The 15,451-nt window shown below is 39.5% G+C and overlaps 1 protein-coding gene across 4 annotated transcripts in view; it reads right to left on the reverse strand.

The window, feature by feature from the left end:
- ADCY10 (adenylate cyclase 10) overlaps window positions 1–7,867 on the reverse strand; it is a 93,428-nt gene extending 85,561 nt beyond the window's left edge. For 3 of the 4 annotated variants that reach the window (XM_067030121.1, XM_067030128.1, XM_067030115.1), the window contains exons 1-4: window positions 6,053–6,807; window positions 4,775–4,813; window positions 4,431–4,574; window positions 1,339–1,544 (exon numbers count right to left, since the gene is read on the reverse strand). In XM_067030121.1, coding sequence (XP_066886222.1) covers window positions 1,339–1,544; window positions 4,431–4,574; window positions 4,775–4,813; window positions 6,053–6,146 — 483 coding nt within the window. In that variant the 5' untranslated portion in view covers window positions 6,147–6,807. Of the gene's footprint in view, window positions 1–1,338; window positions 1,545–4,430; window positions 4,575–4,774; window positions 4,814–6,052; window positions 6,808–6,839 lie in introns of those variants that run through there. The other variant, XM_059073630.2, reaches the window with a different exon arrangement.
- Window positions 7,868–15,451: the final 7,584 nt, after the last annotated feature.

Raw genomic sequence — 15,451 nt, forward strand, 5'->3', positions numbered from 1 at the left:
TTTAGTGGGAAAACAGGTGAAATCCAAATAAGGCCTTTAATTAGTGAGTAGTATTGCACCAATGTTAATTTTCAGGTTTTGACCATTGCACTCTGGTTATGAAGAATGCTAACATTTGGGGAAGCTGGGTAAGGGATATATGGAAACACTTGTATTATTTTTGAACTTTCTGTGAGTTTAAAATTAATTTAAAAATTAAAAACAATTTGTAAAGGTATAAGGAATGATTGAAGAAGATGGGGAATGGGGGGCATTGCTATCACCCAGCTAGGTCATGCAGCTGGGATGTGTATTACTGGGAGAGTGAGTGGGGGAGGGCTGTGAGTGTTGTAGACTGATGCATACCTAGTACATTGTGTGTCGGGGGGGTGAGGGGGCTCTCATCTTTGCCTGCAATTCCATGTGTTCACCATCTTTTCTTTCCATCTGCCAAGCAGTCTCATTCTTGGTTCATCTAGCAGCACAGCTCTGCCCCCTTTCTCTAATTGGCTTTATCCTAAGGACAGTTCTGCTTATAGTTGGTCTTCAACTTAACTACAGTGCTTTCTACTAGGCAGGGCCACAGGAAAAGTCTCTTCCTTCACTAATCTTTGCTGCCCCTGCTCACCTCCAATCCTCACCCTCGGTGATTCCTCACCCTGAGTTAGGAGAGTGTTGAGTAGAGAACCTGAAGGCCAATGGCAGCCGTCAAAACTACAACCCTATGCTCCTAGGGAATAGCCAGGAGACTCTTCCTTTCATTAAGCAAGGGCACTAGTTCCCCCAAAGGCCCTCCATACCTAAATTCCACATCCTTAGTTACCACGGAGAAGCCTGATCATTTCCTCTTGAACTCACCAGCCTTGGTTCCTCCCAGAGGAGGTGTTCTGGACCAATACTTTATTTATTTATTTATTTGGCTATGTTGGATCCTCATTGTTGCGCGCAGGCTTTCCTCTAGTTGCAGGGAGCGGGGTCTACTCTTCATTGTGGTGCACGGGCTTCTCATTGCGGTGGCTTCTCTTGTTGTGGAGCAAAGGCTCTAGGCGCCTGGGCTTCAGTAGTTGTGGCATGCAGGCTCAGTAGCTGTGGCTCACGGGCTTAGCTGCTCTGTGGCATGTGGGATCTTCCCAGACAAGGGCTCGAACCCATGTCCCCTTCATTGGCAGGCGGATTCTTAACCACTGTGTCACCAGGGAAGTCCCTGGACCAATACTTTTAAATCTAACCCAGATTGACCCCATCCAAGTCTCCAGCCTGGAAGCTCCATCGAACCAGCGGCTTCCCAGTGGCTTTTCTGACAGGAGGCCCCTGGCACAGACTGGCAGAACTTTCTGCAAGTAACAGGATCACACCTACCTTTACTGCTCTCTGATCTGGAATCCTCTCAATTTCAATCATGCTCCGGTCACAGAGCTGCCAGCAGTTTGGTGATAGAATGACATCATTCATCTGCGCAATGTTCTGCGCCAGGCGCACGTCATCCACTGCCTGACCAATCACTAGAAAGTAGTTTCGAGTTTCATCTCCAAAGACCAACATGGTGATGTGGCCGGCAGCCAGGCCTGGCAAGAAGGCAAGCAATGGATTTGCCTGAGAAGTTCTGGCTTAGTCCCCAGCAGCATGGGTTCTTGGACAAATCAGAATCTTGAGCATCCCAGAGCAAAATCTAGTTTCTAAAATTTTACATGGAAATCAGAGCAGTCTATTCTGGGACTGGCCCTTCCCAAACTCCTTTTCTCCCAAAGCTAGCAAGTTACCTACTTGTTTTCACCTTTTTATGACATTTAGCTCCCTAGATGGCCCTATCAGTCCCCAAAGTTATTTTATCTTTTCTTCAATTTATTTATACTTTGACTTATTTACACTTCTTATTTATACAGAGGACAGTTTTAATGATTTCTCTTTGGGAACAACTTGCATTTTATCAGAGATTGAGGCTCTAGCTGAAAAGAAGCACTTAGGGTGAAATTTCAGGCAACAGCCAGAGAAGAAAAGGTAGGGGAAGGGAACAGGCATCTTGACCATCAAGTTCTATCCCAAGAATGTGTCCTCCAGTTGTTTTCAAGTTGGGAGCTGAAGGTTTTGGGACCAAAGCAACAGAAGAGAGAATGTTGTAAAATATGACATGTATATGAAATGTATGTATACATGAACTGTAAGTGATACACAGTTGTTTTAAATGACTATAATTAACATAATCAAAATTTGTTTTTTATCTTTGCTCTCTGCCATGCTGATTTGTCAAAGCTGATTTCCCCTGATATATACATATGGTTTGTTTTTCCTCTGAAACATACTGATGTTTAGGCTCATTAAAAGAAAAGTTACTGCAATAGAAATAAAAACAAAAATAAACAAATGGGACCTAATCAAACTTACAAGCTTTTGCAAAGCAAAGGAAACTATAAAAACAAACAAACAAACAAAAAACAGAAAAGACAACCTATGGAATGGGAGAAAATATTTGCAAATGATGTGACAGACTAAAGCTTAATCTCCAAAATATACAAATGGCTCATACAACTCAACAACAAAAAAACAAACAACCCAATTCGAAAAATGGGGAGAAGACTATAACAGACATTTCTCCAAAGAAGACATACAGATGGACAGTAGGCGAATGAAAAGATGCTCAACATCACTAATTATTAGACAAATGCAAATCAAAACTACAATGAGGTACCACCTCATACCAGTCAGAATGGCCATCATTAATAAGTCTACAAATAACAAGTGCTGGAGAGGGTGTGGAGGAAAGGGAACTCCTACACTGTTGGTGGGAATGTAAGTTGGTTCAGTCACTATGGAAAACACTGTGGAGGTTCCTCAGAAAACTAAAAATAGAATTACCATATGACCCTGCAATCCCACTCCTGGGCATATACCTGGACAAATCTATAATTCAAAAAGATACATGCACCCCTATATTCATAGCAGCATGATTCACAATAGCCAAAACAGGGAAACAACCTAAATGCCCATTGACAGATGAATGGATAAAGAAGATATGGTACATATATACAATGGAATACTACTCAGCCATAAAAAAGAACAAAATAATGCCATTTGCAGCAACATGGGTGCAACTAGAGATTATCATACTAGTGAAGTAAGTCAGAAGGAGAAAGACAAATACCATATGATATCACTTATATGTGGAATCTAAAATATGGCACAAATGAACCTATCTACAAAACAGAAACAGACTCATAGACATAGAGAACAGACTTGTGGTTGCCAAGGGAAGGACTGGGAGTTTGGGATCAGCAGATGTAAACTATTATATATAGGATGGATAAACAACAAGGTCTTACTGTATAGCACAGGGAACTATACTGAATATCCTGTGATAAACCATAATGGAAAAGCATATAAAAAAAAGAATGTCTGAATGTGTATAAGTGAGTCACTTTGCTGTACAGCAGAGATTGGCACAGCACTGTAAATTAACTATACTTCAATTTAAAAAATTTAAAAATAAATAAAATTAAATTTAAAAAGAAAAAGAAAAGGTACTGGAACCACTTCACTTCTCTAACAGCTAATCAGCATACACATGAAGGGTCCCCATCATTTCCAAGAAGGATAATATGTCAAAACTCTCTAGGTGTTAACTTGGAAAAATAAGATTCAGTATTATAACAACTTTGATTATTTTTTCAACAGAAGATTTAACTAATTTGGAAATTCTGAATAACCTAAAGAAAACTGAGAAGCAGTTAATTGGATAACCTCTCATCTTCTCATCATCTCCGATACTCGAGAATTACAAAGTTTACAAAGTTTAGTTAGGCAAAAGCTAACACCAACAGCATCAGCTGTAACTCATCATTTACACTTCTCAGAATCTCAATCCCCACCTGTGAAATCCTTTGATGCCTGTACCTCAGGACTGTGGTGAAGCAGAAATGACACAGTGTAATGTCTGCAACACAATTGGAAATATGTGTGATTGTTATTGCACGTGTGAATTTAAGAAGCTCTCTATTAAGTGGAGCTGTGTCGCAGGTTGAACTTTTAAGCTTTTCTTGCACATGATTCTTATGAAGTGGGGGAGGACCAGTCTTACGACATTGCTGAATCTATGTAATCACAAGCTGCTCCCTGTTGTGCTTAATGATACATATTGTTGACAGAAGCAAGACCTAATCATAATAACAGCAATAGTAATGATAAAGACTATTTTGTGGAGTGGTGACTATGTTCCGGGTACTATACTAACCATTTAAATTTACTTTTTTGTAGGAGTCTATGAGGTAGATATTAGTCCTCTTAACTGGTGAGGGAACCAAAATTCACATTTTGGTTAACCTAATCCAAAGTTCAAGACAAGATGGTGGACCTGAGTCACAATGTTCTACTGTTTTCTCCTTAGGGGAGAGAGATGCCTCAGGAGTCAGGACCTATATCCAAACTTCTATAGCATCTCTTCTTTCTCAAGAGCTTACCTATCTTGACTCGGACATCCAGGCCTTCTTCAGACTCCTGGGTCTCAAACAATCCATGGATCTCCAGGCTACATTTAATTACCACTGTTATGATGTTTTTCAGTTGCCTCCGCTCCACCTTCCACAGGGCTAGCAGCGCATCACCTTGAAAAGGAAGACACACCGGAGGTCCTGACCTGCACTGGGGGTCAGTCTATTTTGTGTGAAATCTGTAGAGAATTACGCTTCAAACATTTCTCCACCCAGTCTGCTGGCCACTGCTTTCTCTGAGATGCCTCCTTTGTCAGAGCACAGGCCCCTCGGCATTCCTTTCTTACCCCTGCTATGTCGGTAAGCCCCCATACCTGCAAATTTTAAGATGTCTCCTCCAAAAATCAGCACTTCTGAGAAAAAAAAAAAAAAGAAAAGAAGGTAAAATCTAACTCTGGTTTCTTTCTTTCTTTTAAATTATGTAAGTTTCAGGTATACAGCATAACTTTGATTTCTTAAAGCTAATAAAAAGAATCTACTCTTCAACAGTGGGATAGAAATTAGGTCAAGAGAAGAGCAATTCAGAGAATAGGTTTATACTAAACATGTCATCTCAGACAAGGCATTTAAACCCATTTGAGTCTGTTTCCTCAACTGCAGAATGAGAACAGTGAACTGGATTATGTACCTGCTCTGTTTTTGTGAATGGGAAAAAATAGGAACGAAGACAGTGGGATCGCTCAGGAGGCTTAAGGACAGCTACCCTACTCCCATGATAATGGGATGTTCTTCACTGATCTATGTATGTTATGAGCTGGGGCTTGAGTGAGCGTGGGTGAGTACATGAGTGACAGGACTCCATAAGAACTGAAAATCAGAAAAAACCACAATTATGGTCAACTTGGGTTTTGTTTATTACCAATTTGCATTTTATTTAGGCTTTCTGACATAAATGGACATTTTTCCTCTTATTTCTGCATCATCGCAAATTTGTTGAGCACCATTGTGCTGAGTGTACTGCAAAAAGGAATTAGATACAGTTTCTGCTTTTAATGACAATCACATTTTATCTAGTGGGTGATATTAAGATATTACTAGGGAACTCAGAGCCTGATAATAGACTAGACCTAAGAGTTACCTTAATAGAATAAATCCTTTTCTTCATGAATAGTTCGAATTAATAATGCAAACAAGTTGGTAGGCAGGGGTTGAAAAGGAGACCAAAGTTTCAGTCAGCTGGAAGTACTTCAGAATCCATTATTAGGACACAAATTACTGACAAGTTGATTATAAACCACTCATCTATTCATACCATGTTCTCTTAATGACTGTGTTTGAGTTATACTGATGCTAGATTTTTGGAGTTATTGAATATAACTAAAAGAATTACTACTACAGTTCTTTAAAAAGTAGTCTCTAATTTAGTTTTGTAACTAATGCAAAACTAATCCCTCAAATAGTCTGTGTTAGTGAGGTTTGATTGCATTCCTTCATTTGTACTGTATTATATTTTAAAAAGACTGGTTTCACACACATTTCATGGGGACAATGAAGAATGCTAAGCAACAGTACTTTATCAGGTTATAACCACCAAATACAGAAAAACAGTGAATTGAAATATGCTTAAGCCAGAAACCTATGGGGACACTTACTCTCCACTATTGCGCTTATATAGTGGTTGAGGATCTCCACCAACTGCTCAGCCCCTCTGTCCATGTACATGGCTGTGCTGAACTTCTCAGTCATTGCAGTAAAACCTGTAACAAATGTGCAGCTCGTTTCCTTGGGTGCTGGGAGGAACCAAACAGTCAGGAGAAGAGGACCACACTGGTGAGCGGTGGGCCTCAGCTTTTAAGAACTGGCAGGGTTCTCTTAAATGATCTATGTGGCTAGTCAAGTGTCAGATATTGGGCCTTCTCTATTTATTATTTTAGGGGTCAGGGAAAGGCACCAGATAACTCTTCCCTCCTAATTTCTCAACTTGTACAGGGATGACTGCAATTTCTTTAACTGGATATAGAACTTCCATTTCATGGCAATGAAAACTCATAAAATTCAAAGACTACTGAAGAGGTGGCAAGTTTCCTGTTAAGCTGTAAACAACATCTGGAGAGGCCATTTCCTGAGGTCAGTTTTGCCTGGTATGCTGTGGGGCATGGGGGGTTGAGTCAGTTGGGACAGGGCCATTGGAGCCTGAAGTCGCAGGCCTGGGACGTGGACATCTTAGATTTGCCCATTACTGGACATGCTGGGTAAGGGAAGAAGAAAGGGAACCAGGTCCACAGGTTATCCCTCCTCCCTCCAGTTTTCTCAGTAGGAATATTTGCAGTAACAGCACAAAAACTCAAAAATGCCCCCCCCCTTCTGCAGTCAAGCTCTGCCCGTGATTCTGATTCAAGCCTGTTGTTCCCCCACATTAAACATCCCTTTTGCGCTTGCCTGAAATATCAACAAACATCAAGACTCCATCAAAATAATCCACAGAAGGTCGCTCTGGAGAAAAATCTCCATAGACAATGAGGTCCGGTAAATGAGCTGCTATTTTGACGATGGACCGATCCTGTGATTCATGTTCTCTTCGAGTGTTCATGTTAAGGCAGATGTTCAGGATTGTATGGTCACCACAGACAGTCCCCAGATAGACCTTCTGGAAAGCAAAGCTGAGAATGGAGGCAATTCGACTTACATTCATTCACTCACTTTCCTATTTCTTTCTACCCTTTTGCTGTGTCTAACCTGTGGACTGCTTATTTAAGTGGTTGAGGTGATAATGGCTGAGTTGTTGACCATGCATTTGTGTGAAGGGGTGAGCCATCAGGGTGCAAGTGCTGTGGTAGAGGGGCCAGTAGCACTAATCCCTCCGCCCAGGCCCCTTTTCCTTCTGTCCACATGTCCCCCTTTCTCTCCCCCTCCCTTTTGGTCTCTCATCTTTTCTCTCTCCTTTTTGAAAATTAAAAGAGAAAGTGTAGACATGAGTTTATGTTTGTGAATATTTATATAAAGGTGAGTAGCAAAGTGGAGTATTATATGTGAGATTAAGTGTTTTAAGGTATAGGTGTAAAGACATAGAGAGAAAGAATTAAAAGGGGTGTGTGTGTGTGTGTGTGTGTGTGTGTGTGTGTGTGTGTGTATAAGACTTTAAACTGTAAGTGGGAGGAAATATTGAAATTTTAATGTGTTACCCAGTTAGCTTTGAGAAAACTAGGCTTTCCTAAGATGTTCATTTAGCTGCTGGGGCTGATGAAATGATCATGCCTGAATGTTGTAAAAATCATGATCTACCACCCTGAACAGGAATAGCATACCCAGTATTTTCAGAGTAATTCAAGTTCTTGGAATAAGTGATACAGATACTAAGTGAATTAAAAAAAAAAAACGAGGAACTGATACTCACCAACATGGAGGACCTGGTTAGTAATTTCAACCAAACATAGGTCATGTTGGGGGTACATAAGAGTATTAGAAGGAAAAAGTGAGTTAACATATATCTTAGACTTCAGGAAAGCATTTTTTTTTTTTAAATCAGGGAAAACATTAGTATATTAGTATATTTAACAAACAAAAAAACAAACCTTAAAATGGACAGAAACCTCTAAAAATAGGTACTAAATATTAAGTATTAGATAATCTTTAAAAGGAAAAACCTTGGTAAATGCAAATGTTAAGAAGTGAACAAAAGGTAGGAGAAGCATATAACTAAGGTTAAAAAAAAGGAGTATCATTAAAACACAGCATATGCTAGGAACAGTCAATAGATGACAAATACATCAATAAAAAATTTCAGAGAGTGAATTTGATAAATGTTATATGAATTTATCAAAGAAGGGTGTGAGAATGCCCAGAATGAGCTGAGACTTAGGAAAAATGATGAAGTTAAGAAAACCCAGAGGGACTTTTAGGTTTTATTGAAAGCAAGGTAATTAATAAAAGAGGAATAAGGACAAAGCTTAACTATGATGTGCTACACAGCTCTTCTTTTGTTTCTGTCTTCTCCACTATGGAGAACTGAAAATATAACACATATTGACAAGAAAGAGTTGAAGTCCAAGATAAGAAAGCAGTGATAAAACACCAGTCATTTAAATTCAAGTAGCCATTCCCAGATAACCTATATCCACTGAAATATATGGAAAGAATTGACAGATGTAATGTCAGTAATCTCAAAGAATAATGGAGAATGAGAGAGAGGCTGGAAAACTAGAGACGGGTACATTCTCTTCTGAATGTACCCAGGCATTTCACTGACAGAGTGAAAAAGCAAGGCCCTAAAGATATACCAACACAGATCTTCCTGAATGGAGAGTGTGTGTCCAGTTTTATTCTGCTTAAAGAGAACTCAGCAGTACCCCCAAAGGCAAATGAAACTAAAGATCAATCAATTATATCCATTATTGTTCCTCTAAATATCTTTTCTAGAAACTTCTAATAGATTTCAGTTTTCATCCCATTTTTCATCAATATGTAAAGTCAGGTTTTACAAGAATCCAAAGGAGATACTCTCAACATAAAGGGATAATGTTATCTGTCACGAAAGCTTGCCAGACTCTAGCCAAGGCAATTTTTCCTCTGAGTTATTAGGGCACTTAGTGTTTGTAAACTTAAGTGCTTTATTATCTATTTAAAAATCCTTGATTATCTATTGATCTGTTTATGGCTTCTCTGAATTGAAGCTTCTCTGTGTTAGAGATCACGTTCTACATATATGTTCGTTTCTTCCATAGTGTGTTTGTAGAGCCCCTTCACATGGTAGGCATTTGCTATTTGATGATTGATAAGAAGGATATTATGTGAGAAGATGCAGAAGATAGGTAAGTAGACAGTAAGCTAAAAAAAATAGAGCATCTAGGATAAATAGGATGAGCTAACATTGAAACCTTCAAGCTTCTAACCTCACTTAAATGACTGACACAGATATATACAAGGTGGACCTCCATTCCTAGCCCAAGGCCTTCCCACTTTCCTTAAGCTCCCAAACCTGTCTTCTTCCCCAAGGGTTGACCTCATCTTTAGCTCTGCAACCATTCTTTCTACTCAGACTCCTACTGCCACATACCTCTTGTTCCTTCAAGGCTGAGGAAAAGTCAGAGCCTAGATTAGGGCCTAGATCTTTCAGGAGTGCAGAAAACAGGAAAGGGGCCTGGATGACATTATTCAGAAGACAACAGAAGTGCCATGTCTGTCTACAGCTGACACATAAAATGACAGTTTTGTCTAAAAGCCGTTTTCCTGGCCACAACCTCATCAGAAGCTCATTGTTTCATGGGCACTGACTATGCTTCTGATTGGCTGGCACTGCCCTCCCCTCCCCCACCAGCCCCAGTGGCCTATTGCTCACGTAAGGACTGTTTCAGGTTCTCTAGACTGGATATTTGGGGCAAGCGTCAGGAACACTGATATGACACCAGAGTAGTTTTTTTTTTTTTTTTTTTGTGGTACGCGGGCCTCTCACTGTTGTGGCCTCTCCCATTGCGGAGCACAGGCTCCGGACGCACAGGCTCAGCGGCCATGGCTCACGGGCCCAGCCGCTCCGCGGCATGTGGGATCTTCCCGGACCGGGGCACGAACCCGTGTCCCCTGCATCGGCAGGCGGATTCTCAACCACTGCGCCACCAGGGAAGCCCCCCAGAGTAGTTTTCACAACTCTTGCCTATGTGGCGGGTGGTTGAAATTAGGCAATAGTTGGTAGGTGATTATCATGAAGACAAGTATCTCCTGAGTAAACACCCAATTTTGGTCAATAATGATTGTGACTTTTACCAGGACTATGAAATTTACATTACAATACTTCTCTTCAGAGATTTTTGTGAGGTAAAATTTTGACCTGTCCTTTCTGACTGGTCAAGCCCATACTTCTACTCAAATTCACCCCACAGATAACTTGCCATATAATGTGGCACTGGATTTGAGTTTCTTCATCCCATGGACACTGGCAAAATGTGTTTTAAGAGGGCGGCATATTTTCTAACAGCTTAAATCGATTTTGATTTTCTAGCTGTTCTCATGTATATCACAATGACAATTACTATTTAGTGACACATTTGTAAAACCTGGATTTTAAAAAGTTGAGCTGAAAAACAAGCAAACGTTTTCAAACAAAGCCCAGCCCTATAATTAAGTTTACTGTGTATTTCAAAATGTTGAAAAACACAGTTTTCTTAAGGGAGGAGAAAAAAAGAAGCTCATTTAACTATGTTTGCTGAGTGAATTTTCTGGCATTGTGGAAACCGGTCTTAACATAGTTATATTCATACCTCATATAATTAAACAGACTCCTTAGGGAGAAAGCCAGTCTTAATAAATACAAGTACTTTCTATCTCTGTTTCATTATATAAACAAGCTCCAGTAGAAACTGTTCTGTTTTACAGAGAGGAATCTAGGCTTTGAGGTCAATTCTTGTTTCGATTCAACCTTTCACCATCATTATAACAACTAAAAAAAACAATCTGTTTACTATGGAGAAACAACAGTATTGATGTACTTTGGATCAATGTTTGTTTTTGAAATGAATGCCAAACCATAAAACAGATTAGGTTAAGAATTTATCTCTTACTGAGCCTCTCTACCCCACCTCTGGCCCACCACCCCAAAGCAGCTTGTTTTCTGCTTTAACCTGTGAAAGCCTCAAGAATTCCAACAGTTAGGACCTCAGAAGGTGTGCAAATAGGTTAACACATTATATCCTTTGGGCAGCTAAATTAAAACTCCTTTGTTTAAGAAAGTACTTTTTGGGTCTGTCTTCAATTAATAAGCTTTCCAAGGAGATTGTTTCAAGATGGCAGAGTAGAAGGATGTGCACTCACTTCCTCTAGCGAGAGCAATGGAATCACAACTAACTGCTGAACAAACATCGACAGAAGGACACTGGAATTCACCAGAAAAGATACCCCACATCCAAAGACAAAGGAGAAGCTGCAATGAGACAGTAGGAGGGGTGCAATCACAATAAAATCAAACAAGACAAGGATATCCATTCTTGCCACTATTATTCAACATAGTTTTGGAAGCCCTAGCCACGGCAATCAGAGAATAAAAAGAAATAAAAGGAATACAAATTGGAAAAGAAGTAAAACTGTCACTGTTTGCAGATGACATGTTACTATACATAGATAATCCTAAAGATGCCACCAGAAAATTACTAAAGCTAATCAATGAATTTGGCAAAGTTGCAGGATACAAAATTAATGCACAGAAATCTCTTGCATTCTTATACACCAACAACGAAAGATCAGAAAGAGAAATTAAGGAAACAATCCCATTCACCACTGCAACAAAAAGAATAAAATACCTAGGAATAAACCTACCTAAGGAGGTAAAAAAACCCCGTACTCAGAAAACTATAAGACATTGATGAAAGAAATCAAAGATGACACAAACAGATGGAGAGATATACCATGTTCTTGGCTTGGAAGAATCAATATTGTGAAAATGACTATATTACCCAAAGCAATCTACAGATTCAATAATCCCTATCAAATTACCAATGGCATTTTTTACGGAACTAGAACAAAAAAAAATCTTAAAATTTGTATGGAGACACAAGAGACCCGGAATAGCCAAAGCAATCTTGAGGGAATAAAATGGAGCTGGAGGAATCAGACTCCCTCACCTCAAACTATACTACAAAGCTACAGTAATCAAGACAATATGGTACTGGCACAAAAACAGAAATATAGATCAATGGAACAGGATAGAATGCCCAGCGATAAACCCACGCACCTATGGTCAACTAATCTAAGAGAAAGGAGGCAAGGATATACAATGGAGAAAAGACAGTCTCTTCAATACGTGGTGCTGGGAAAACTGGACAGCTATATGGAAAAGAATGAAATTAGAACACTACCTCACACCATACACAAAAATAAATTCCAAATCAATTAAAGACCTAAATGTAAGACTGGACACTATAAAGCTCTTAGAGGAAAATATAGGAAGAATACTCTTTGACATAAATCACAGAAAGATCTTTTTTGATCCACCTCCTAGATTAATGGAAATAAAAACAAAAATAAACAAATGGGGCTTCCCTGGTGGCGCAGTGGTTGAGAGTCCGCCTGCCGATGCAGGGGACGCAGGTTCGTGCCCTGGTCCTGGAGGATCCCACATGCTGCGGAGCGGCTGGGCCCTTGAGCCATGGCCGCTGGGCCTGTGTGTCCGGAGCCTGTGCTCTGCAACGGAAGAGGCCACAATGGTGAGAGGCCCACATACCACAAAAAAACCCCACAAAAAACAAAAAAACAAATGGGACCTAATGAAACTTCAAAGCTTTTGCACAGCAAAGGAAAGATGAAACAAGACGAAAAGACAACCCTCAGGATGGGAGAAAATATTTGCAAACGAATCAATGGACAAAGGATTAACCTCCAAAGTATATAAACAGTTCATGCAGCTCAACATTAAAAAAAACAAACAACCCAATCAAAAAATGGGCAGAAGACCTAAATAGACATTTCTCCAAAGGAGACATGCAGATGGCCAAGAGGCACATGAAATGCTGCTCAACATCACTAATTATTAGAGAAATGCAAATCAAAACTACAATGAGGTATCGCCTCACACCAGTTAGAATGGGCATCATCAAAAAATCTACAAGCAACAAATGCTGGAGAGAGTGTGGAGAAAAGGGAACCCTGTTGCACTGTTGGTGGGAATGTAAATTGATACAGCCACTATGGAGAACAGTATGGAGGTTCCTTAAAAAACTAAAAACAGAATTACCATGTGACCCAGAAATCCCACTACTGGGCATATACCCAGAGAAAACCATAATTCAAAAAGACACATGCACCCCAATGGCCATTGCAGCACTATTTACACTAATCAGTCATGAAGCAACCTAAATGCCCATCGACAGATAAATGGATAAAGAAGATGTGGTACATATATACAATGGAATATTACTCAGCCATAAAAAGGAACGAAATTGGGTCATTTGTAGAGACATGAATGGACCTAGAGACTGTCATACAGAGTGAAGTAAGTCAGAAAGAAAAAAACAAATATCGTATCTTAATGCATACATGTGGAATCTAGAAAAATGGTACAGATGAACTGGTTTGCAAGGCAGAAATAGAGACACAGATGTCGAGGACAAATGTATGGACACCAAGGGGGGAAAGCGGGGGGAGGGATGAATTGGGAGATTGGGATTGAAATATATGCACTAATATGTATAAAATAGATAACTAATAAGAACCTGCTGTATAAAGAAAAATAAAATTAAAAAAAACTTCCCATTTTCTGAAATTTTCTACGCTTTATTTAACACCTGTCATGCACCAGGCACTGTGTTAAAACATTATCTCGATTATCTTGACGACAATCCTATGAAGTAAGTACTATTATTTTCCCCATTTTACTCTTGAAAATACTAAAGCTCAGAAACAAACATTAACAAGGTCTCACAGTTAATATGTGGCAGAGTTGGGTTGAAACACAGGCCTACCAGACCTGGTCTTGAGAAAATGTACCTAATGAAGCAATCAATAAGGATTTGTTAGAAAATTTTGATATAGAATTAAACTCAACTAGACTGAGTGATTTTTACCACTGTGAAAGCTTCTTTTATGAAGTTTAGTAGCTACATTGATAGTAAGGACTTCTGGTATACAGTTGCTTCTTTCTAAGTTTTTGAGAGTAGTTATGAAACTGATCACTGGCAGCGAGAGTTTTCGATTGGATACATATTAGAATTTTTAATTTTTAAGATTAATAGTGGGATGGATGAAAGTTTTTGGGCAGAAAGGAAGCATGAGACAGTCTGTTGACGGAGTTTCTGAGAATCAAAAGGATTGTCTGTGATTGCATCTAAATGCTATAATTAATTTGACTGACAAGTGGGGCTTAGGAGAACCCATATAGGAAAGAGGTTTTAATGAAAAGGAAGTGAAATACCAATTCAACACACACATTTTCATAAACTTTTTTGTATCTGTGCCATATTTCATAGTATATGTTTTTCTTAAATGCTTAACCCTAGAAAATATGTACACATGTGTGCATTCACATGCCAAACAAATTTAACAGTGTGGCTTGAAAAGAGAAAGCAGTAATAATTTGACGCTTGAGGACCTCTTCACTTTTGCCTGTGGTCAAATTTTCTAATCCTCCTCTTCAAAGATGGACAGTGCTTTAATCAACTATACTCCAATATAAAATAAAAAGATTAACACCCCCCCCCACCCCCGCCAAAACTAGACCATGGCAGAAGTGATGGGATATAACTTATGAGATTAGGTTATAACAAGATTGCAGCTTCTGTCTTAGGAATTCTCTCTCATCCTCTCTCCCTCTCGGATATTTTCACTCTGGGGAAAGTGGCCCTTTTGGTGAAGAACTGATGTCTCTGGCTAAGAGCCAGAGAGGATGTGAGACTGGGCAATATCCATGTGAGAGAGCTCGGAGGCAGATCTCCCCCGAGGTGAGCCTGAGGTGACTGCAGCCCTGGCTGGCCAGGTGGCTGCATCCTGTGATACCCTGAGCCAGAGGCACAAGCCAGAGGCATTCATATGAGCTGCTCCAGGATTCCTGACCCACAGAAACTATGAGATAATAAGCATTTGTGGTTTTCAGTTAAAATCACTATAATTTTATTGGTTAAGAAAAACAAAACAAGGATGGACAATGCTGAAGGGTTAAAAGATAAATTGCAAGGTTTTCAATTGCTAATTGCCAAATTTTGATTATAGTATATTATTACTCAAAAAGTTCTTTTTGTCATTTGCTTCTTCAAATTTAGAAATAACTGGCTTTGCTGATTCCTCTGACTACAGTTCTAACCAGGATTGGTTTTACTAGGATTTTCAGAAGAAAGGTCAGTACTCCAAATGGGAATTCAAATCAAATATGAATCCTCATAATGGGGACAAAGGTCACAAACATTTACAGAAAGCTGACTTATGTCCCAGGCACTCTGCTGGACACTTTCTTTTTTTTTTTTTTTTACACACACACACACACACACACACACACACACACACACACACACACACACACACACACACACACAGTATTTTATTGGACACTTTCTTAACTTGCCCAAAGTCAGAGATTG

The sequence above is a fragment of the Kogia breviceps genome, chromosome 1, assembly GCF_026419965.1.
Source record: "Kogia breviceps isolate mKogBre1 chromosome 1, mKogBre1 haplotype 1, whole genome shotgun sequence".
NCBI lineage: Eukaryota > Metazoa > Chordata > Mammalia > Artiodactyla > Physeteridae > Kogia > Kogia breviceps.